This window comes from Dendrobates tinctorius, unplaced genomic scaffold (genome assembly GCF_039654945.1).
Source record: "Dendrobates tinctorius isolate UK_male_01 unplaced genomic scaffold, ASM3965494v1 ptg000062l, whole genome shotgun sequence".
NCBI classification, from domain to species: Eukaryota; Metazoa; Chordata; class Amphibia; order Anura; family Dendrobatidae; genus Dendrobates; species Dendrobates tinctorius.
This window is the reverse complement of record NW_027361730.1, coordinates 33254720-33278814: the sequence shown is the minus strand read 5'-3', so window position 1 is coordinate 33278814 and position 24095 is coordinate 33254720. Positions and strand designations below refer to the sequence as shown.

The 24095-nt window shown below is 46.2% G+C and overlaps 1 protein-coding gene across 4 annotated transcripts in view; it reads right to left on the bottom strand.

The window, feature by feature from the left end:
- Window positions 1–5246: 5246 nt before the first annotated feature.
- Window positions 5247–24095, bottom strand: part of SNUPN (snurportin 1) — a 68215-nt gene continuing 49366 nt past the window's right edge. For all 4 annotated transcript variants that reach the window (XM_073579492.1, XM_073579493.1, XM_073579491.1 and 1 more), the window contains 8 exons: window positions 23570–23680; window positions 22996–23318; window positions 21253–21343; window positions 20773–20842; window positions 6657–6735; window positions 6422–6572; window positions 5906–6113; window positions 5247–5739 (listed from right to left, as the gene is read on the bottom strand). In XM_073579492.1, coding sequence (XP_073435593.1) covers window positions 5573–5739; window positions 5906–6113; window positions 6422–6572; window positions 6657–6735; window positions 20773–20842; window positions 21253–21343; window positions 22996–23318; window positions 23570–23680 — 1200 coding nt within the window. In that variant the 3' untranslated portion in view covers window positions 5247–5572. The remainder of the gene's footprint in view (window positions 5740–5905; window positions 6114–6421; window positions 6573–6656; window positions 6736–20772; window positions 20843–21252; window positions 21344–22995; window positions 23319–23569; window positions 23681–24095) is intronic.

Sequence of the window (24095 nt, the reverse complement as noted above, 5' to 3'; positions counted from 1 at the left end):
TGTGGCGCGAAACGGATAACTCCATAATAACACATATTTGAAAACACCAGCAAGGTACACTTTTATTATGATGACTCAAGCACTTCATATCAAACAACTGGAAAATTTGCTTGATTGAAGACAACATATGCACATTATCAAATATCTATTTTTTTCACAAGGAAAAATGTTTTTTTTTTGTAAAGGGTAAAAAAAAAAAAAAAAAAAAAAAAGACCAAGAGATTGTGGTGTAACTTGCAGAAATAAAATTAAGAACATTTTCAGAGCCAGATTTGCAGGTAATTTTACACCTTTACATGCAGTATGTAGTACTAAATGTTCAGCAATACAACACAGCAGCCAATCCACCAGAGAACGGCTTCAGCTGTTTATTTCCATTTTTACACAGCATAAAAATATACAAACTGTGATTATACAAGATCACATAATACTGATAAAAGTAACGTACTGGAGGAGATTCATCCTGTCCTGCCACTAGTAAAATATGGTACTTGTGAACAGTAGCAGTAATGGGCTCACCTTCAAAGATTTCTGGCTTGGAGTGCATTCTGCTAAAAATGTCCTCAGTACATTTGTTTAGCGGTCATACTATTTTACAAAAAAACGATAAAACTACATGATAAAACATACAGATTTTCTTTGTGGAATGATTCACGAGAAAACAAAAATCTAAAGATCTAATAAGGTATATAAAATAATGGTATTATTTACATAGCATATTGTTTATATCGGACTTTATTAATTTCCTTCTAGGTCAACGTTGGCCCAACAGTATATTCTGATCTATTGGTAAACCTTGGAGCAAGGACCATTAGATCTCAATATCAGAGCACTAAGTCGTTTTGTACATAGGAGTGCGAAATCTGCATTCATACCAGGATTAAGAACATTTGGCATTCGAAACTCACAGGCTTCGCGGCGGTCACCCCCTTCATTTATTTTCTTTTTTCAACGCTATATCTTTTTAATGGATTTATTTTATTTCCAATTGGATCTGGAAGCTGACCTTGAACTTAAATCTGCCTCCTTATGGGTCCATGGTTCAGTGTGTTGCTCATACTACTAGTAAAAATCTAATTAGCGAATCATATAGGGACGTGCGGGTCTGGACCAGTGCTATTATCTGGAGTGGATCTTATACATCTCCAGACAGGTCAAACAACCAAGCACGGTATAAGGCAGGAGCATTATGGTCATCCAAGGAGCAGGTTACACTGTGGAGCAAGTGCAGTAAGTAACTATATCCAAAGGGAAAGGGAATGGGAGGATCAGCTCACCGTTTTTAGCCTCTTCATAGAAGTGGGTTCCACGAACGGAGCAGCCCTGGTTTTGGGCGTGTGGATGCAAGAAATGTATAAAGATTTGGAAGAAAAAGTTGTTGTTTTATTGACACGCAGGCATGTTTTTTTTGGCATGTTTTTTTTTCAGCATGATAATAGAAACACATGTAAAACATGGCTTAATTTCAAGGGGTCATACAAATGTGGCTCTTATCCATGCAAAGCATGCCTACATGTCAGTAAAACAACAACTTTTTCTTACAAATCCAAAGGACAGGTCTATCCCATTAAAAGTTATATTAATTGTAACAGAAGATGTCATATATTTAATAGAATGCAATTTGCAATACATGGGACGCACAATAATAATAATTCTCCTCTCTTTCTTTTTTTTTTCTTAATATCATTTCTCCATGTTTTCCTCTTATTTATGTTTTAGATTTTTCAATGTTTTAATAACATGTCAGTATGTACAGTTGTGGCCAAAAGTATTGACACCCCTGCAATTCTGTCAGATAATACTCAGTTTCTTCCTGAAAATTATTGCAAACACAAATTCTTTGTTATTATCTTCATTTAATTCGTCTTAAATGAAAAAACACAAAAAGAATTGTCCTAAAGCCAAATTGGATATAATTCCACACCAAACATAAAAAAAGAGGGTGGACAAAAGTATTGGCACTGTTCGAAAAATCATGTGATGCTTCTCTCATTTGTGTAATTAACAGCACCTGTAACTTACCTGTATCACCTAACAGGTGTTGGCAATAACAATCACACTTGCAGCCAGTTGACATAGATTAAAGTTGACTCAACCTCTGTCCTGTGTCCTTGTGTGTACCACATTGAGCATGGAGAAAGAAGACCAAAGAACTGTCTGAGGACTTGAGAAACCAAATTGTGAGGAAGCATGAGCAATCTCAAGGCTATTAGTCCATCTCCAAAGACCTGAATGTTCCTGTGTCTATCGTGCGCAGTGTCATCAAGAAGTTTAAAGCCCATGGCACTGTGGCTAACCTCCCTAGATGTGGACGGAAAAGAAAAAAATTGACAAGAGATTTCAACGCAAGATTGTGTGGATGTTGGATAAAGAACCTCGACTAACATCCAAACAAGTTCAAGCTGCTCTGCAGTCCGAGGGTACAACAGTGTCAACCCGTACTATCCGTCGGCGTCTGAATGAAAAGGGACTGTATGGTAGGAGACCCAGGAAGACCCCACTTCTTACCCCGAGACATAAAAAGCCAGGCTATAGTTTGCCAAAACTTACCTGAAAAAGCCTAAAACGTTTTGGAAGAATGTTCTCTGGTCAGATGAGACAAAAATAGAGCTTTTTGGGCAAAGGTATAGAGTTTACAGGAGAAAAAAAGAGGCATTCAAAGAAAAAAAACACGGTCCCTACAGTCAAACATGGCGGAGGTTCCCTGATGTTTTGGGGTTGCTTTGCTGCCTCTGGCACTGGACTGCTTGACCGTGTGCATGGCATTATGAAGTCTGAAGACTACCAACAAATTTTGCAGCATAATGTAGGGCCCAGTGTGAGAAAGCTGGGACTCCCTCAGAGGTCATGGGTCTTCCAGCAGGACAATGACCCAAAACACACTTCAAAAAGCACTAGAAAATGGTTTGAGAGAAAGCACTGGAGACTTCTAAGGTGGCCAGCAATGAGTCCAGACCTGAATCCCATAGAACACCTGTGGAGAGATCTAAAAATGGCAGCTTGGAGAAGGCACCCTTCAAATATCAGGGACCTGGAGCAGTTTGCCAAAGAAGAATGGTCTAAAATTCCAGCAGAGCATTGTAAGAAACTCATTGATGGTTACCGGAAGCGGTTGTTCGCAGTTATTTTGGCTAAAGGTTGTGCAACCAAGTATTAGGCTGAGGGTGCCAATACTTTTGTATGGCCCATTTTTGGAGTTTTGTGTGAAATGATCAATGTTTTGCTTTTTGCTTCATTCTCTTTTGTGTTTTTTCATTTAAGACAAATTAAATGAAGATAATAATAACAAAGAATTTGTGTTTGCAATCATTTTCAGGAAGAAACTGAGTATTATCTGACAGAATTGCAGGGGTGTCAATACTTTTGGCCACAACTGTATTTTGCTTGCAGACAAGATTACAGGGATTGATTACTGCCAGGGAAGAAAGCAAAGCAATCAGCTATACACCTGTCTGGTTTCTGACGTATATTTAAATCCCAAGATGGATGCTTTACACAGACCATGATTAAGACTTCACAGCCGAAACGTGTCGGTTGGTAGCCTATTGGGATCTCTGTGTGTGGTTACAAAATGCCAGTTTTAATGCATCAAGAATAAAAGTGAAGTTTTATTTTACTACGCTGGAGAAAAAAATCTTTTAAAAAATAAGTAACTAGGGATGCAGTTATACAGACACTGGAGCAAATGGCAGCAATATCTTCTGCCCATTGTTTCCTAATAAATGACCTGATGCAAGCCCCACAAATGCTAGTCGCATGAATACTGCTGCTCTACAGATAAAGGGGCCTGATAGTATAATGCTTTCTGAATTATGTATAACCCCGCCTACACCACTGAGTGACAGCTGTCTGTGGATACTGTGAAAGCAGAAAGCTGCCAATCAGTGGTGGGGGCGGGGTTATACAGAGCTCATGAATATGGAGGACTACCTAGCAGCAAGTCTACTAGTCCTCCAATGATAATATCAATTTTATCAGCAGGAAATTATCAAAACTATAGCAAGCAGCCCAGTAATTGATATATAGCTGGAATCAGGATTTCAGTCTCCACATTATACTGCTCTCAGCTTAGGTGGCAAAAGCCTGCTGACATACTCCCTTTAAGCAAATAATAAAATCATTCTGGATCATCAGTTCCCAGAACTCTGCCTTTTATAGAATAATCACATTATTAATGTGGAATTTAGCTATAATTCTGAAAAATGTTGCATTGTATCACTGTCATACATGCCTTATATGTTTTATACTTTTTGCACCTTGCTTTACGAGGGGCATGGTTTAATTGTAAAGGGGTTCGGCATTATTCGCAAGGCGGTGTTACTTGAGATGCAACGCCATGCGTTAAAAGTTTGGCAGAGAAATTTGGCATAAAAAGTAAGCCAAATCAATAAATGAATACAAAAATATGTCTAAAGAGGAGCCAAAGTATCCAGAATGAACCACTCCAATTTACTTGATGCATTTAGTCTAATTTTGGCATGCGTCTCTCATATTTTAGAGTCTTACTTTTGGGGTGACAATAATGAACATGATAGTTGTGTCACATCGTTATCCATTTCCAGTTGAGAAAAGTCATGTACGTTGTGTATCCATCCACATTTCACATATTTAGAATCGGAAGCAAGATTAAATGTCTGTACACATATATACACGTGTCACCTCTACACTACTGCTCATCCTAAACTGCAACCAGGAAAGTGCAGGTGATTTTGCCTGAAATTACTTTTATTGCATTCATTAAAACCTGTCTCCGTCAGCCTCACCACTTGATATCAACCATAGCTTTCACATCTCACAGCCTTGTGTATTTGATTGGTCCCACTGGATTACAACACAGAAGTAAAAGACATGTACTAATAGACTAGTTTCATGTCTGTGATACATTGGCAGCCGAGATAAATCACACAGTGCATGATGGTGCTTTAGTTGAGAAGATTGTTATGTGTGTGATCTACATCATTGCATTGCTCTGCGGAAGGAATGGAGATCGAAGTCATAGCTTATGATCTAAAAATCCCGGATATCCAGAAATCTCTGCAAAAGACAGAGTAAGGAAAACAAGCAGGATTCTATTGTGTAGAACACAGATCCAGACTTTTACAGTACGCTTTATATTTTTTGGATTGCAACTGGCTTCCTTATATAGGACTATAATATCTGGAATAATAATAATGTGTACATGGGTGGGTCGACATTACGGTAAAACCCATGTCTGTATAGATTTGTGCACAGTATTTGTAGGAAAGTTTAGGTGTCCACATGCATATATTTTAATAAACTGTCTATTCTTGAACGGATTATAGTAACAATTATGTATTACCACTGTTTGGAATCAGTTTTAGACCCTTGTATAGTGCACATATAACAAGTAAATGTGCCTGGAGTATTACACGGTGTAATTCTCAGTTACAAATAGCATTATAGATTTATTGCTTTACAAAGGAGCCATAAACTTGGATTCCTTATCTGCCTTCGCAGCACCTATAGATAATTAAGGCCTTCAGCCCTTAACGTTGGTCCTCGATTCTTTGACATTGGAAGTGGCACCGGTGGATATGGCAAGGTACTTCGATCAGCTGCCAAAATGTTCTAAAATGGCCATGTGACAGAAGAAGTACTGCTCTGGAGTCTGTATACTCAGTGCTCTCTGCTTCCGCATTCTTCTCACCGTCTGCTGAATGTTCAAGGTACCCACATCTTCTATTTGGGACAAGCAAATATCCAATGTACAGAATGTACCTGGGGGGAAGGAGAAAAGATTTAACATTAGGTTTTATTTTGCCATAATTGTTGTTGTTTTTACCAAGTATGTTGGGCGGGAGCTTTACTAATACTAAACAATACATCCTTAACATTTATTTCCAATGGTGCCATCATCCAGTGGTATTGCTGTCTGGCCCAGTACCTGTCCTTCCGATTCCTGCACTGCAATGTACCACAATCGGAGGGCCGCCTGCAGGACCTTTCCATTGGTTTCCGAGCTCATTGACCAGTCTTTTCTGTTCCTTCTTTACATTGTCTCTAAAATGAATAAGAGCAGCAGCAGAGCTAGGAACCCCGAAGTCTGGCCAGCTTAGGAACTGCAAGTGACTGATCTGCCTCCTTTCTCGACCCTGAAACATGAGGCATACTGATGTTACCAAGCGGAAGACAATAATAATTAAAAATTATAATAATCAGTATTAATCAGTAATGAAAAAAATACTACAAATCTAAAATACCTAAAAGGGTTTTCCTTCAAAAGACATGTAAAACCTATCCCCTGAATAGGTGAGAAATGTCTAATTCCTGGGTTTTTCGTGGCTGAAACCTCAACCAATCACTACAATGCGGGGTCCTGAATATAATTTGTGTAACTACAGAACAAGACCATGAAACAAACCACAGTACCTCCAATAACCTCACATGAGGACAGCAATACCTGGCGAGTGCCTATGTCCAGAGTAGTCCTTTGGTAATGTTGGTGGTTCTCGGCGGCTTTATTTGTGACCATCATGGCACCATATGAGGCTGTAGATCCTTGGGAAAGCGGCCAATACTGACCGCACTTGCGATGACCACCCTCCTCAATGCTAGTCCGTAAAAGAAGGAGCAGGAAAAAAAACTGAATATACAAATATTCACAATGTTCCCAAACATCATCTGAATTAACTCACCGTGTAGTCATGACAATCACCAGCACATTCTGCTCCCAGATCATTTGCCAAAAATCCTGGAATGTATTTTCCATAGGTCCTGAAGGAATACTTACATTTAGATAGCAAATTCTACCTAATTCACCAATTCAGACACACATTTACAATATATTCTATACGTCACAGTCCGTATGGGGGTTGTCTGACCGCTTACATTTTTTTTGTTAAAAACCTGCTAATAGTTCTGTGGTATAATGAAAGCATTAACACCTCACCGATCCCCCGCTGCTCTCATTATGAGGTATCCCAGGTCCACTGCTAGGCTGTATACCCCCTGCTCTGTCTGAACGGACATGTGACCGCTGCAGCCAATCAATGGCTATGGCGGTGATATGCCGGTCACCACTGCAGTAAGTGATTGGCCTTCTTTACATTCCATACGTCACTTTTATCACATACCATAAATGCAACCTTTCTACATATGCTACAGATTAAGTAAAATAATGTACAGTGCCTTGCAAAAGTATTCGGCCCCCTGGAACTTTTCAACCTTTTCCCACATATCATGCTTCAAACATAAAGATACCAAATGTAAATTTTTGGTGAAGAATCAACAAGTGGGACACAATTGTGAAGTTGAACGAAATTTATTGGTTATTTTAAATTTTTGTGGAAATTCAAAAACTGAAAAAGGAGATTTTTGTGTACTCACCGTAAAATCTCTCTCTCTTAGCCTCTAATTGGCGGACACAGAACCATGGGTGTTATGCTGCTGTCCACTAGGAGGCGACACTATGCATAATCTGAAAAAGATTAACTATGGCTCCTCCTCTGCAGTAAACACCCCTGGACGGTGTCAGCCTTCTCCAGTTTTTTGCAAAAGCATTAGGAGGAAGCTAACAGAAATAACATAACTATGCCTGTAATAAGGCTACCATGTACGAGCTCAAAGAACAATATGAGCACCCAACCGTAACCATGGCCCGTAAGGGCAACAGGGTGGGAGCTGTGTCCCCCAATTAGAGGCTAAGAGAAAGATTTTACGGTGAGTACACAAAAATCTCCTTTACTCTGTCGCCTCATTGGGGGACACAGAAGCATGGGACGTCCCAAAGCAGTCCCTGGGTGGGAAGCAATGGACGAATATTGTGCAGACAGGTCCCTAAAGTTGGGGCACCGCCGCCTGCAGAACCCGTCTACCCAGGCTCACGTCCACTGAAGACTGGGTATGGACTCTGTAGTGTTTCGTAAACGTGTGTAGACTAGTCCAAGTGGCCGCCTTACACACTTGTTGTGCCGAAGCCTGGTGCCGAATGGCCCAGGAGGCCCCTACCGCCCGTGTAGAGTATGCCGTAATACCGGCCGGAAGAGGAGAATTTTTAAGGCGGTAAACCTCTTGTATGGTGGATTTGATCCACCTGGCAAGGGTAGCTTTGGAAGCCGGCAGACCCTGACGGACACCTTCCGGAAGAAGGAAAAGAGAATCAGACCTCCGGAAGGGCGCAGCCCTAGACACGTATATACGCAATGCCCTGATGAGGTCAAGCGTATGCAGAGCCTTCTACACTCTATGAACCAGAACCGGGCAAAGGGATGGCAGAGAAATTTCCTCATTGAGGAGGAAGTTGGACACAAGGATGGGACCGTACGGAGAACCACCTTGTCCTGGTGAAAAGCCAGGAATGGCCGTCTGCAGGAGAGTGCTGACAGTTCAGACACCCTGCGTAGCGAAGTAATTGCCACCAGAAAAACCACCTTCTGGGATAGAAGGCGGAGTGGGGCTTCCTTAAGGGGTTCGAAAGGTGGTCCCTGCAATGCTGTCAGGACCAGGTTGAGGTCCCACGTTTTCAGTGGACGTCTGTAGGGGGGAACCAATTGGGAAACCCCCTGAAGAAAGGTCCTTACTTGCGGCCTGTTAGCAATGCGTCTCTGAAAAAGCACTGAGAGCGCTGACACCTGGCCCTTAAGCGAGCCAAGGGACAGCTTGGCATCCAGACCCGATTGGAGAAAACCAAGTACTTTGGGAAGGGAATAAGGGAGTGGGCTCTGGCTGCGAGATTCGCACCAGGTAAAGAAGGCTCTCCAAGTACGGTAATAAATCTTGGCGGAGGCTGGCTTCCGTGCCCTGATCATGGTTCTAATGACATCTGGTGAGAGCCCTGCCTGGGATAGAACCCATGTCTCAAGGGCCACGCCGTCAAATTGAGAGCCCCTGAGTTCTGGTGATAGAACGGGCCTTGTGACAGAAGATCAGGACGGTCGGGGAGACGCCAGGGGGCGACTGCTTAAGTTGTACGATGTCGGCGTACCATGTACGTCTGGGCCAGTCCGGCGCGATTAGGATGGTTGGAACTCCCTCTTGTTTGATCTTCCTCACCACTCTGGATATGAGGAGGAGAGGTGGAAAGATGTACAGAAGCTGGAACTGGGTCCAGTCCTGAACCAGGGCATCTGATCCGAGCGACCGCGGATCGTGTGTTCTGGCCATGAACTTGGAGACCTTGGCATTGAGATGGGATGCCATGAGGTCCACGTCCGGGGTCCCCCAGCGATGGCAGATCTGGCGAAAAATTTCGGGGTGGAGACACCACTCTCCCGAGTCCATTCCTTGTCTGCTGAGGAAGTCGGCTTCCCAGTTGTCCACACCCGGGATGTGGACCGCTGAGAGTACCGACCCCGTGTCTTCCGACCAGTGGAGGATATGTGTCACCTCTTTCATCGCCTAGGTACTGCGGGTCCTGCCTTGATGGTTCACATATGCCACTGCTGTGGCATTGTCCGACTGTACTCTGATATGAGAGGCTGCCAGTAAGTGACGAAAGGCTCTCAACGCCAGGAAGATGGCCCGAATTTCCAGGATATTGATAGGCATGTTCGCATCCACTGGTGACCACTTGCCCTGTGATGTAGGTGCACCGCACCCCAACCTGTCAGGCTCGCGTCGGTGGTCAGGACCTTCCATTGACCTGTGAGAAAGGATTTCCCCGTTGCAAGCGAGATTGGCTTGAGCCACCAGTGCAGGGACCTCCTGGTTGACGATGTTAGTCGGAACTCGATGTCGAGGGAAAAAGGGTTCCTGTCCCAGGACCTGAGAATGGCTAGTTGGAGAGGCCTGAGGTGAAACTGGGCAAATGGGACTGCTTTCATTGCTACCGCCATCCTGCCGAGGACTCTCATGGCAAACCGGAGATCGGGGGGGCTGCGGAGGATGCGAACTCCTAGGCGGAGAGCCAGTGCCTTGTTCTTGGGAAGGAGCACCTGACCCCTGGAGGTGTCGAATAGCATCCCCAGTTAGGTCAGAGACTGACTCAGGGTAGTTGATGACTTTTGTAGGTTGACTAACCAGCCCAGGCGACTCAGAGTGTCGATTGTGATTGAGACACTGATCTCACAGTCTTTGAAGGTGGACGCCTTGATGAGGAGATCGTCCAGGTATGCCTCTGGAGTGTAGAATGTCCATGGTGGCTGCCATGATCTTTGTAAACGTTCTTTGAGCTGTGGCAAGTCCGAACGGGAGAGCCACAAACTGGTAGCGGTCCTGGTTGATTGCGAACCTGAGAAATCTTTGATGGGCGGGAGCAATCTGTATATGCAGGTATGCGTCCTGTATGTCTATGGAGGCGAGATATTTTCCCTGCACCATGGACGCAATGATGGACCGAAGGAACTCCATGCGAAAATGACGAACCCGTACGTATTTGTTGAGTTGTTTTAGGTCCAATATGGGCCGTACGCTGCCTCGTTTCTTGGCTACGAATAGATTGGAGTAGAACCCTCGGAAACGCTCGACCGCGGGAACCGGTACTATGACTCCTGCTTGGAGAAGGGAAGAAACGGCTTGGTGAAAGGCACGAGCCTTGGCTGGCGGGTTTGGGGAAACAGAGAGGAAGAACCGGTTCGGTGGGTTGGAAGTGAACTCTATCTTGTATCCGGAAGACACTATTTCCCTGACCCACCTGTCTTCTGTAATAGGCAGCCAGACTTGCTGAAAGAGCAAAAGTCGTCCGCCTACGGGTGGGGTGTCTTCCGGAGTTAGTGAGTCATGATGAGGAGAAAGTCTGAGGCTTCCCTCTTTTGGGCTTCGACTGGCCTGCTTTTGACTTCCAGGTCTTGTCCGGCCTTTGCGGTGGCCGTGAGTTGTCCCTGCGTGGGGAACGGTTACGATTTTGTGCTGGACGTGAGATGGACCAGCCCAAAGATTTCCGAAAGGATCGGAATCGTGTTTGGATACGCCTTTTATAAGTGCGTTTAGGCTTTAGTTGGGGGAGAAAGGTACTTACCCCCCGGTGGCGTTGGATATCATTGCCACCAACTTTTCACCGAAAAGCCGCCCACTGAGGTACGGGAGGTGCGTGAGGGATTTCTTTGAGGCCGCGTCCGCTTCCCATTCCCGCAGCCAGAGGATACACCAAATTGTGATGGCGTTGGTTGCTATCCTCGCTACACCCCTTGCAGAATCCAGATCTGCATGAAGCATGTAATCTGCTACAACTGCTAACTGAACCGCTTGGTCCGACAGCTCAGGGGTTGATGCTTGGAGGCCGGCTTGTAATTTTTTGGCCCAAGCCAGAATGGCCTTGGCAGCCCAAACTGAAGCGAATGTGGGAGCCAGGGAGGCCCCTGCAGCCTCAAAAATTGAACGAGCCATGCGTTCAACCTGCCGGTCTGCTGCGTCCCTGAGGGTTGAGCTATCCGGCAATGAGAGCAGGGTCTGTGCTGCTAGTCTAGACTGGGGGGTCCACTTCATGTGGATCTGTCCATTCCTTGGTGTCCTTCTGCGGGAAGGGATACCTTGCCTCCAAATATTTGCGATTGGCGAATTTTTTCTCAGGCTGTGAAAACTGCTTGTTAAGGATCACCTTAAATTCTGGGTGATTAGAGAAGACCTTAGGCAGTTTCAGAACACCTTCAAAGGAAATCTTGTGTTCTGGCGCTTCTGGGGGCGAATCAGAAATATCCAGCACCCGATGAATAGAAGAGATTACATCCTCGAATAGCGCTATATTGCTAGGGGAAATTGGTATCAGGGACCCCTCCGTCTCGTTGTCTGAGTCGGAGTCACAGATGCCTTCCGAATCTTGTGCATCGCTGAGGCGTCCCCTGGTGGGTGAACCGGGGTGGAGGTTTTCTGTGGTCGGGGATCGCTGTGGAGATCCGCGTTGTCTGTCCCTGGTAGGGGACGGTCTAGGTGACCGGGAACTACGGTGTCTCTCCCTCGAGGGGGATGACGCAGATGAACGCGACCTGTGGGTCCGCTTGCGTCTGGGTGCGTCAGGAACAGCATGTCCCTGAGTAGCGCTCTCCCTTTGCTGGGTAACGTTCATAGCCGAGGTATGACCCTGCAGAGCCTGAAGCAATGCAGAGGTTAGGTTATCTATAGACTGCGTCATAGATTGTGACATGTGGGTAGCCCATTCCGGCGTGGTAGCCGATACCGAGGCATTGGTAGGGGCTCCTTGGGGTTCTGACCCAGTATTCTGAATACAGGCCCGGCAGTGCGGGTACGTGCTGCCACTGGGTAGATTGGTTTTGCAGGCTGTGCAGAAAGCATAAAAACAATCCTGCTTGGTTCTCTTTGGCCTTGAGCCCGGCATAGTGCAAGAGTGCAGAAGGGCTGGCTATGCAGAGGAAACCTATAAGGGAGCCTTATGGGGAATATGGACTTCACAGCTGAGTAAAAAACTCAGCTGAGCTGTGATCTTACCCCACCAGTTTGCCCCTAGGTCCAGTGCCGAAGATTCACAGTCCTGTGCCCCCCGGAGACTGGCGTCCTGCTGAGCTCTCTGTCCTGCAGCAGAAATGGAAGCCGAGAAAAGGAGGAAGGAGAAGAAGGGGGCGGAGAGCTGGAAAAAAGCGCTCAGAGCTGTGTGGAAACGCACCCTTTCTGCTTTGATCCGCCCCCTCTGACACTGCAGAGTGTCATTTGTCATCCGGGGGGCGGGCCAGGGGGCGGAGAGGAGGCAGCGGCGTCAGCTAGGCCGAAGCCGCGGCCTAAATTAGGTGCCTGATGCCCAGGAAGGCTCCAGGCCGGCGCGGAAGTCCCGGAGGGGGGCAGATCTGAACCGGACCCCCCAGATTGAAAGGCAGGATAGCGGTGGGGTTATAAGCGTGAGGGGTCCCCCTGAAGCACTGGAGAGCTGGTGTTGCCGCAGAGATAGGGGCGCAGGAAGCCTTGTGTCTCTAATGTGCCATGCCTGCCTGCACTCCCCCGGCTCCGACAGGAGCCCGCAGCTGTGCTGGTGTCCCTGTATGCAGCTGCAGTGTGCTGGCTCATTACTGGGAGCTGCAGAGTGCAGCCTGTGGAGACCCTACCTGAGGCGTCTCAACCTAATGCCCCCCGAGGGGGATTAGGGAGGGTGCGGCTGTCACCATCAGGGGGCTTCATCCTCGCCTCAACCTCGACCCAGAACCCAAAGGAACTGGGGAAGGAGGGGGGCTCTCGACTTCGAACCAGCACCAGAGGGACTGGGGAAGGAGCGGCATGGGGAATAGCCATCTCGACTTCAACCGGGCACCCCATAATAGGGGACCGAGGAAGGAGCCATGCCGGGAGTCTCACAAGAGACCCACTTTTCTTCATCTGTAATCCCATCGAAAAAACGGAGTGAAAAAAAAGGAAAAAATCTTAGGTGTGCCTCCTATGCGACACTAAGCAAAAACTGGAGAAGGCCGACGCCGTCCAGGGGTGTATACTGCAGAGGAGGAGCCATAGTTAATCTTTTTCAGATTATGCATAGTGTCGCCTCCTAGTGGACAGCAGCATAACACCCATGGTCCTGTGTCCCCCAATGAGGCGACAGAGTAAATGGGGCGTGCAATATTATTCGGCCCTTTAACTTGATACTTTGCTGCGCCACCTTTTGCTGCAATTACAGCTGCAAGTCGCTTGGGGTATGTCTCTATCAGTTTTGTACATCGAGAGACTGAAATTCTTGCCCATGCTTCCTTGGCAAACAGCTCGAGCTCAGTGAGGTTTGATGGAGATCGTTTGTGAATAGCAGTTTTCTGCTCTTTCCACAGATTCTCGATTGGATTCAGGTCTGGACTTTGACTTGGCCATTCTAACACCTGGATACGTTTATTTGTGAACCATTCCATTGTAGATTTGGATTTATGTTTGGGATCATTGTCTTGTTGGAAGACAAATCTCCGTCCCAGTCTCAGGTCTTTTGCAAACTCCAACAGGTTTCTTCAAGAATGGTCCTGTATTTGGCGCCATCCATCTTCCCATCAGTTTTAACCATCTTCCCTGTCCCTGCTGAAGAAAAGCAGGCCTAATCTATGATGTTGCCACCACCATGTTTGACAGTGGGGATGGTGTATTCAGGGTGATGAGCTGTGTTGCCTTTACGCCAAACATATCATTTGGCATTGTTGCCAAAATAGGGATTTTTGTGTACTCACCGTAAAATCCTTTTCTCCGAGCCAATCATTGGGGGACACAGAGACGGTGGGTGTTATGCTACTGCCACTAGGAGGACACTAAGTAAATCAGAAAAAAAAGTTAGCTCCTCCCCTGCAGTATACACCCTCTCGCTGGCTGGGATTTCTCCAGTTCGGTGAAAAAAGCAGTAGGAGCATAAACAGTCAACAATAACCATAACTAAGTCAAAGCCTAAGAATGCTACAGTGAGCCAATAGGCTAAACAGGGTGGGTGCTGTGTCCCCCAATGATTGGCTTGGAGAAAAGGATTTTATGGTGAGTACACAAAAATCCCTATTTCTCCTATGCCTCATTGGGGGACACAGACAGTGGGACGTCATAAAGCAGTCCCTGGGTGGGGAGCATACATCTGCTAATACCCCATGTACCACTGACGTACTGCCGATTGCCGGCTGCGTCTGCCGAGAGCTGCATCCGCAGAGGCCTGAGAATGAATTTGGTAATGTTTTGTAAAAAGTATGCAGACTGGACCAAGTTGCAGCCTTGCAGGCCTGTTCTGTCGAGGCCTGGTGCCGAATGGCCGAAGAGGCGCCCACTGACTGGGTAGAGTGCGCCTCATGATTCATGAATCGCCAAGCGATTCCACTTGGCTAGCGTGGTTTTGACGCGGCTAGACCCTTTCCTATGCCCCTCTGGAGACATGAACAGGGCATCTGACTTATGGAAGGGAGCTGTCCACAAGATATACCATTTCATCGCCCTAACCACATCCAGGGTGTGGAGGGCTTTCTGATTGTGATGGACTGGCGCCAGACAAAAAGGAAGGCAAAACAATTTCCTCATCGAGATGGAAAGAGGAGTTGACCTTGGGCAGGAAGGACGGGGACGTCCTGAGAACTACCTTTTCCTGATGAAAATTCAGGAACGGAGAACGGCAGGACAGGGCTGCCAATTCCGAAACTCGTTTGATTGACGTAATTGCCAGTAGAAGGCCACCTTCCAAGAGAGGACGGACAGTGACACGTCCTGCAGCGGTTCAAAAGGAGCCTCCTGTAAGGCCCCAAGAACCAGGTTAAGGTCCCATGTGTCATGATCCATGCTGGATCATGACAGATAAAATGCACTAGTAACCTTTTCTTTTTTCTTGCACTGTGGTGGTTTCAGTTCTAGTTTTGCCCCCGGTGGCCATTAGGGTCATTGCATGCTGGTGGTTTCAGTTCTAGTTTTGCCCCTGGTGGTCACTGGGATTATAGCAGCCTTTAGCCCCTGATCATTTGACCATTCCCTTTTCCTATATAGGGTCACATGGTCTATGAGCAGGTGTTGGTGATAGCGTCTTTTTGGGATTCGAACCACGGTGAAGGGAGCAGTTGGGTGAGGTGTGAAGCCACTGCAGAAACCTGGTGAAGTTAGCAGCTGGCTTGAAGGTTGGAGCCACTGCTGAAACTGGTGTTGAACTCTGGCTGCCCGGTGTCCGCAGCAGAGTGAGATGGTGAAGGTGGCAGCTGGCTCTGAGGTGTCGAGCCACTGCGAAAAGTTAATCCGGTGATGCACTCTGCTGCCTGGTGCTGCAGCAGATCAAGATAAGTCTTTTTGTGTTTCCCCTGTTTGTATTTTTCCCTGGTGTGTATTAGTACAGCGGTGGGGCCAGTGCCTGCACGACCAAGCTCCCTAGCAAGGGATAGGTGTAGGGTGTGCTAGGGTGACAGGTATCCTGATCGGCGCCCGGTGCGGAACTGGCCTAGGGATCGTTAGGAGTGGAGGGACACTGACTAAGGGGAGTGCAGGAGGTCTCCACGTCCCCGATCCCTATCGCAGTGCCCACCGTTGTAACTGTTGCCCCTTTCCCCGTATCTTGCTGTTTCAGTTACCGGCCTGCGGGCCGCATTACACAGGACAGTTACACGTGCCTTGTCTTGTTGTTTTAGTTACCGGCCTGCGGGTCGAGTCACACAGGACGGGTCCACGTGACACCATGCTTCCAATGGCCTTCTATAAGGAGGCGCCACATGGGAAACTCCCAGAACGAGCGACTTGACCTGAAGTTTGGTGGCAATTATGCGTTGGAAAAGTACTGACAAAGCCGAACTTTGGCCCTTGAGCGAGCTAAGCGTGAAGCTTGATTTTAATTCAGATTGAAGGAATTCCAATATGGCCGGAATGAAAAAAAACACCAGAGGTGATCGACCATGATCCTTGCACCGCGAAAAGAAGGTTTTGCCAGGTGCGGTGATAGATGCGCATGGACACAAGCTTCCTAGCACTACTCGTGGTGGAAATCACGTCGTGAGAGAACTGAGCCTGTGGTAAAGACCGGGATTCAACGGCCACAAAGTCAAAGACAGGACCTCGGAGTTCTGGTGGAAAGTCGGGCCCTGCGAAAGGAGATCCATGCGATCTGGAAGACGCAAGGAGACGTCGGTGACCAGTTGTATTAGTTCTATATACCATGCTCGGTGCGGCCAATCTGGCACGACTAATAGAGTTGAGCGACTTTGGTCGGATTGGGTTTCATGAAACAAAATTTGTTTCAGATGAAACTGGTCCGACTAGGGCAAAAAAATTTGGAGTTTCGTCCGAAACCCGACCCCAATGCAAGTCAATGGAAAATAAAAGTCGGCATTGAGCGGATGACATTCATCCACTCAATGCCGACTTTTATTCCCCATTGACTTGCATTGGGGGGGGGTCGGGTTTCGGACGAAACTCCGACTTTTTTGCCCTAGTCGGAAAAAGGTTTGAATAAAAACCCATGAACCTCTCGTGATGAGGGCCCGGAATGATGACTCCATCCCTTATCAGAGCCTGAACAGCCCAAAGGAAGGCTCTTGTCTTTTCATTGTGGGATAGGAAAGGAATAACCGAGTTGGAGGGGAGAAACTTCTATCTTGTATCCGGAGGACACCAACTACCTGACCCACTTGTCGTGGGCAACTGTGAGGCAAGTGTGGCTGAAGGAAAGTAGGCGTCCGCCAACTTTGTCAGTGCCTGCCGGAAACCGCAACAAGTCATTGGGTAGATCTATGAGATCTGGCTCCCCTAGATCCAGAAGCCCTAGACCTGGGTTTCCCAGAGCGGTTAGGTCTGTATGAGACCTGGGAGACTGTCTCCCCGCGGGGACCGACCTGATCTGGAAGAGAAAGTAGAGGAGGACCAACCGAAATTGTTGTGAGAAGATCGAAGATGTGTCGGCTGTTGGTTGCAAAACGGCCGAACAGCCCTTGTGTTGAGGAAGGAATTTACTTTTCCCTCCGGCAGTATCAGAAAAGAGCTAGTCCAGTTTCTCCCCAAAAGGACGACCCGTATGAAAGGGGAGAGAAGACAATGCTCTTTTAGATGTGGCATCCGCCCGCCAGGCACAGAGCCATAGGGCTCTTGTAATGGAGGTCGCATTAGCGGCAGTTTGAGCCGCGCAGTTGGCGGCATCACCAGAAGCATCTACTACAAAGTCCGCTACGTTAATTATCTGCCTGGCAACAGTGGTTGCCTCCGGAGGAAGAATGGTGCCCTGGAGGGAAGTAATTAAGACTTCTGCCCAAGCGGCCATTGCCTTAGAGACCCAAATTGCCGCGAAAGAAGGCAAGATAGTCAATTTGACGATCGGAGGAGTTTCTGACTAAGGAACCCTCAGAAACACATAGGAGCGTTTTAGAAGCAAGACGCGATACAGGAGGGTCCACCGGAGGGGACTGTAACCAATCCTTCATTAGGTCTGTATCAATAGGGTATTTAGCCTGAGTAGACTGTTGCCCTGAGAACCATTTATGTGGCCGGTTCCCATGTTTCTGGACGGCTGGTAAACATACCCACACGCTTGGTTTTCTTAATGAGATAGCGTGTGCTGAAGCGGGAATATTTTCCTCATCCGACTTCAGAATCCTGTTGACTGATTCTATAAGAGAATCAAGCGACTCCTGATCAGATGGGGGATTCTGAGGGGCTGACGAGCCAGATTCGAATTCAGAGTCGTGCTCGCTGTGAACCTCAGAAAAAGGCGAGCGAGAGACAGGAGGCGCCGATGCTGAGGCGTGAACGTGACTAGGGGACGTGTCATGGGTCAGCTTTCCAGAGACCTGACCATCCCTTGAACGAGGATGGTCCTTGCTGGTGGTTCTGACTTAAAAAGAGTCCTCCCGGAGGGAGAATATAGCCTGGGTCAGATAATTCACCGACCGTGAGAGGGACGCGGCCCCCTCAGGGGTACTAAGCGCAGGTGGCCCGTCAGCAGCGCGGCGAGGGGCGTTGGAGCACAGGTCGGGGAGCAGGCCGGGTCACAGTCCGTGTATAACGGATTAGTCTGTCCACTGGGTAAGGCAGACTTGCAAATGGTGCACACGGTATAAAAACGCAGTGTGCTTATTAACCGCCTGTTTAGCCTCCTTAGATTGAGGCATAGCGCTCCTAAAAGGGTTAACGGCAGAGTCTGTCTGCAGCTGCAGAGGATGTGCCGGGAAGGGGGTTAAGCTTTAATCTGAGGGCAGATGCAGCTTACCCACGGTCCTGTGCTGTGTCCCCCGGGAGGAATAGCGGTGGTCCTATGGTGTCACCCGGTATCCGGCTGTCCAGAGCAGGCCTAGCACTCCTGAAGGGGTTAACGGCCGCTGATGGAAAAGGACATGGCCCCCGAGATTAGAACTGCATGTCTCGTAAGAGATGAGAGGCGCCAAGAGAAGGGGGGGGCAACATTAGCGCGGGCGGCGCTAGTCAAATTGCGGCCTAGCATGCCTGAAAAGCCGGGGACTAAATTTTTGGCCTACCCGTGGTAGGCGATGGGGGCGGGGAGGGGGCAGCGATAGTGGGCGGCACCATTCAAATTGCGGCCTAGTAGGCTGGAAAAGCCGGGGGCTAAATTTCTGGCCTACCCGAGCGCCGAGAGCGGGGAGGGGCCACGATGGGGCGCCGATGCACCGCAGCTGACGCCAAGTCAGCACTTCTCCCGGGGGTAAGGACCCGACCCCATACCTCCACTCCTGAGCTCAGGCAGGTCACACTCCGTGTTCTTCCAGCTGCAGGGTCTCATCCTCCGGGCGATGCAGCAGAGCTGGAGGAGGTCTTAAAGGGGTACTGCTCAATCGATCTACCCTGTGGTAGGGGGATGGAGAGCTGTGCGGCTGATTCAGGGCATCGGAAAGCGCTGCTCAAGTCCTTCTCCATGCACTCCTGTGCTTCGTTCCTTTTGCGCTAGCCCTCGTATCCGTGGAGTACCGACCATAAGGGGACCATCGTCAGAGGAATCGGCCCCATTCGTCGCAGGAAAGTGTACGTGATGGGTTACTCCACGTGCTTGCCTGTTGTTGGTTCGGGGGAGAGCGGGCTGTAGAAAGGAACTGTCGCCCCCTTCACTCCGTTAATTAAAAAATAAAAATTTACAGAAAATTCAAAAATAAAATAAAAACGGTGGGGTCTGAAACCAGACCTAAGTGCCACCTACAGACACTAAGCAAAGAACTGGAGAAATCCCAGCCAGCGAGAGGGTGTATACTGCAGGGGAGGAGCTAACTTTTTTTCTGGTTTACATAGTGTCCTCCTAGTGGCAGCAGCATAACACCCACTGTTTCTGTGTCCCCTAATGAGGCGTAGGAGAAAAGTTTGATTTTGGTTTCAACTGACCAGAGCACCTTCTTCCACATGTTTTGGTGTCTCCCCCAGGTGGCTTGTTGCAAACTTTAAACAACACTTTTTATGGATATCTTTGAGAAATGGCTTTCTTCTTGCCACTCTTCCATAAAGGCCAGATTTGTGCAGTGTACGACTGATTGTTGTCCTATGGACAGACTGACCCTCCTCAGCTGTAGATCTCTGCAGTTCATCCAGAGTGATCATGGGCCTCTTGGCTGCATCTCTGATCAGTATTCTCCTCGTTTGAGATGAAAGTTTAGAGGGACGGCCGGGTCTTGGTAGATTTACAGTGGTATGATACTCCTTCCATTTCAATATGTTCGCCTGTACAGTGCTCCTTGGGATGTTTAAAGTTTTGGAAATCATTTTGTATCCGAATCCGGCTTTAAACTTCTCCACAACAGTATCACGGACCTGCCTGTTGTGTTCCTTGGTCTTCATGATGCTCTCTGTGCATCAAACAGAACCCTGAGACTATCACAGAGCAGGTGCATTTATACAGAGACTTGATTACACACAGGTGGATTACATTTATCATCATTAGTCATTTAGGACAATGTTGGATCATTCAGAGATCCACAATGAACTTCTGGAGTGAGTTTTCTGCACTGAAAGTAAAGGGGGCGAATAATATTGCACGCCCCACTTTTCAGTTTTTTAATTTCCACAAAAATTTAAAATAACCAATAAATATCGTTCAACTTCACAATTGTGTTCCACTTGTTGATTCTTCACCAAAAATTTACATTTGGTATCTTTATGTTTGAAGCATGATATGTGGGAAAAGGTTGCAAAGTTCCAGGGGGCCGAATACTTTCGCAAGGCACTGTAAGTACTACAACTCCCATTATTTTACATTCATACCAAAGAACAGTCATCAGACATCCCAGCACTGTACAACAAGCTACCATTTAATTACTAAATGGGGTATACCAATGCATTTTTATCTGACCCTCTCTAATAGTCAGAGCTTGGCAGCTCCAAATATGTAAGCAGTTACGTTAGTGGGCACCATTTTTATCTCATGGAGATTACGACTTTGAGATTGGAGGTATAAACATACCATTTCTAAAACAGTGTCACATATCACTGCAACCTACTACCATCCAAAAACTTAAATACTTTATTCAGTACCTTGGGTTCCAATGTACATATTCTTCTGTAAGTATCCATCCATAAAACTGGCATTTATATAGTCCGAGCGCTAAAAGATAAAGTATTATAGTATCGCTCATATAATTTTTGGTTTAGCCTCAGTATATTGTTATTCTCCTTACTCTTCATAAGACACTCTGTATAGACAGACACTCTGTATATATTAGCAATTAACTATATTGTTCATTTTAGACAATACATATAATACAACCCTTTTATAGGGCACCACTATACGCAATAGTTATTCATGATGCTTATTACATGCCATTATATAGAATGTATAATTTACCCTTCATCACGAATTTCAATTTTTATAATTAAAATTATCCAACATCAGCAAACACTACAATATTACAAAATACATAAGAAGAACATTTGGTGCAATGTTATTTATTGTATATTAGTCCCCAATCATCTGTAGCCTAATAATAATAACAATAATTATAAAATGATAATTACATCATGCCAGTTGACACGTTTTAATTTGACTCTTGTTTGGTCTAGACATGGAACGTCACCGTAACGATTTCGATCACGGTTCACAACAGCCCTAAAAAAAAACAAAAAAAAAAACAGAACAGTGAGAGATGTTATATGAAAATCACTCTAGAGAAATGTAACAACTATTTTCACTTATGTAGAATAGTTTTCATAAAAATGTTTGACTAGTTTGTATACAGTTGCAATCAAATTGACTAAATATAATTGTTGAATCATTCTGCGATAGAAGTAGTCATTAAATGTGGCAGTTTGGGAATAAATTGTAGAAATCACTTACGGTATATTCCTGAATATACTCGTGTATAAGCCGACCCGAGTATAAGCTGACCCCCTAATTTTGCCACAAAAAACTGGGAAAACTTATTGACTCGCGTATAAGCCTAGGGTGGAAAATGTAGCAGCTACTGGTAAATTTCAAAAATAAAAATAGATACCAATAAAAGTAAAATTAATTGAGACATCCGTAGGTTAAATGTTTTTGAATATCCATATTGAATCAGGAGCCCCATATAATGCTCCATACAGTTCATGATGGGCCCCATAAGATGCTCCATACAAAATACACCCCATATAATGCTGCACAAAGGTTAATAATGCCCCCATAAGATGCTCCATAGAATAATATGCCCCATAAGATGCTCCATAGATTATTCCCCCATAAGATGCTTCATAGATTATGCTCCAATAAGATGCTCCATACATTACGCTCCAATAAGATGCTCCATACATTACGCCCCCATAAAATGCTCCATAGATTATGCCCCATATGCTGCTTCATAGAATATGCCCACATATGCTACCCCATAGAATATGCCCCCATATGCTGCTCCATAGATTATGCCCCCATATGCTGCTCCATAGATTATGCCCCCATATGCTGCTCCATAGATTATGCCCCCATATGCTGCTCCATAGATTATGTCCCCATATGCTGCTCCATAGATTATGCCCCCATATGCTGCTCCATAGATTATGCCCCCATATGCTGCTCCATAGATTATGCCCCCATATGCTGCTCCATAGATTATGCCCCCATATGCTGCTCCATAGATTATGCCCCCATATGCTGCTCCATAGATTATGCCCCCATATGCTGCTCCATAGATTATGCCCCCATATGCTGCTCCATAGATTATGCCCCCATATGCTGCTCCATAGACTATGCCCCCATATGCTGCTCCATAGACTATGCCTCCATATGCTGCTCCATAGACTATGCCTCCATATGCTGCCCCATAGACTATGCCTCCATATGCTGTCCCATATGCTACCCCATAGAATATTCCCCATATGCTACCCCATAGAATATGCCCCCATATGCTGCTCCATAGAATATGCCCCCATATGCTGCCCCATAGAATATGCCCCTATAGTTGCTCCATAGAATATTCCCCCATATGCTGCTCCAGAGACCGCACCATGGGGGGGTCAGTATGATCTCTGACACCCCCGCTCCCTCAGGTATATGACTCTTGTATAAGCCGAGAGGTGGACTTTCAGCCCCAAAAAATGGGCTGAAAATCTCGGCTTATACACGAGTGTATACGGTAGTTACGTTGAGCTATTTTCATTGTTCTTTTTTCATTGATTTATTTAAAATAGCAGAAAGTTTGTAAATGTTGCTAATAAACCTAATTTGCAATGGTGGTTGAATAATTTTGATTGCTCTTGTACATATTGGACCCTATCCTCAACACTTACAGTGAAGCTAAGAAAGTGCCCTCTGGTTGTTCATTCCTTATCGCTTCATATTCGTCGTAGATTCCGCTCCTTCCCAATGAGTTGGTATGTTCCTTCAGCTGAGACAAGGTCATGCTTCCCAACACTGGTTTATGTACACTCCCTCTTTGCCCTTCTGCCAGTACCAGTACCACCTCATCTAGAGGATCTGGTTTTCCGGCACGGGCAGGGAGAAGAAGGCAGTTCCACGAACCAGGATCCCATGGTAGTAAACCACCTAGAGATTCAGGAAGGCACTGTGCAGGCAAGTGCTCAAGAAGTTCACTCATGCTCACCATGTGCACCTAAAGGATGGATATTAAACATATGGAACACATTAACGCTTTTAGTTCAAGCACTTATTTCCAAAAATATCTAAAAATTGGAACAAAGACCATAAAGAAAAATATTTGGAAAGTTACTAAATTATAGAATTATACTGTGAAATGTTGGTAAATTAGGGTTTCCTCATGGTTTGGGCAGCGTGAATCATCTGGCAGGTTCCCTTTTATAATGTACGGGAGTAGGTGACAATGTAGTAGAAATTCGGACTTACCCTCTCTCTTAACTTTTCCTTAAGAAGTAGACTGATGATAGAGTATGGAACTCTGAACCAGACTGGAGGAGAAACGATCAGGACTTTCTTTAGACGAGCGGGAAATGCACCCTGACGTAAGAACACAGATACTGCTCACATACAGGTAACGGTTAGCTTCTTCACTGTGCTTTTGGCAGGGGGAGTACAGTAGGATTATATTTAGAACTTTGTAAGTCGACTTTTTGTCAGTGGATAAAAATGGTTAAAGGGAAGCCATCATCAGAATCTAACATTGTTTTTAAAATACCGTATATACTCGTGTATAAGCCGACCCCCCCTGATTTTGCCACAAAAAACTGGGAAAACTTATTGACTCGCAAATGCTGCTGCACAAGGGTTAATGCTGCCCATAAGATGCTCCATAAATACCCCCAAAATGCTGCTGCACAAGGGTTAATGTTGCCCCATAAGATGCTCCATAAATACCCCCCATATGCTGCTGCACAAGGGTTAATGCTGCCCCATAAGATACTCCATAATTACC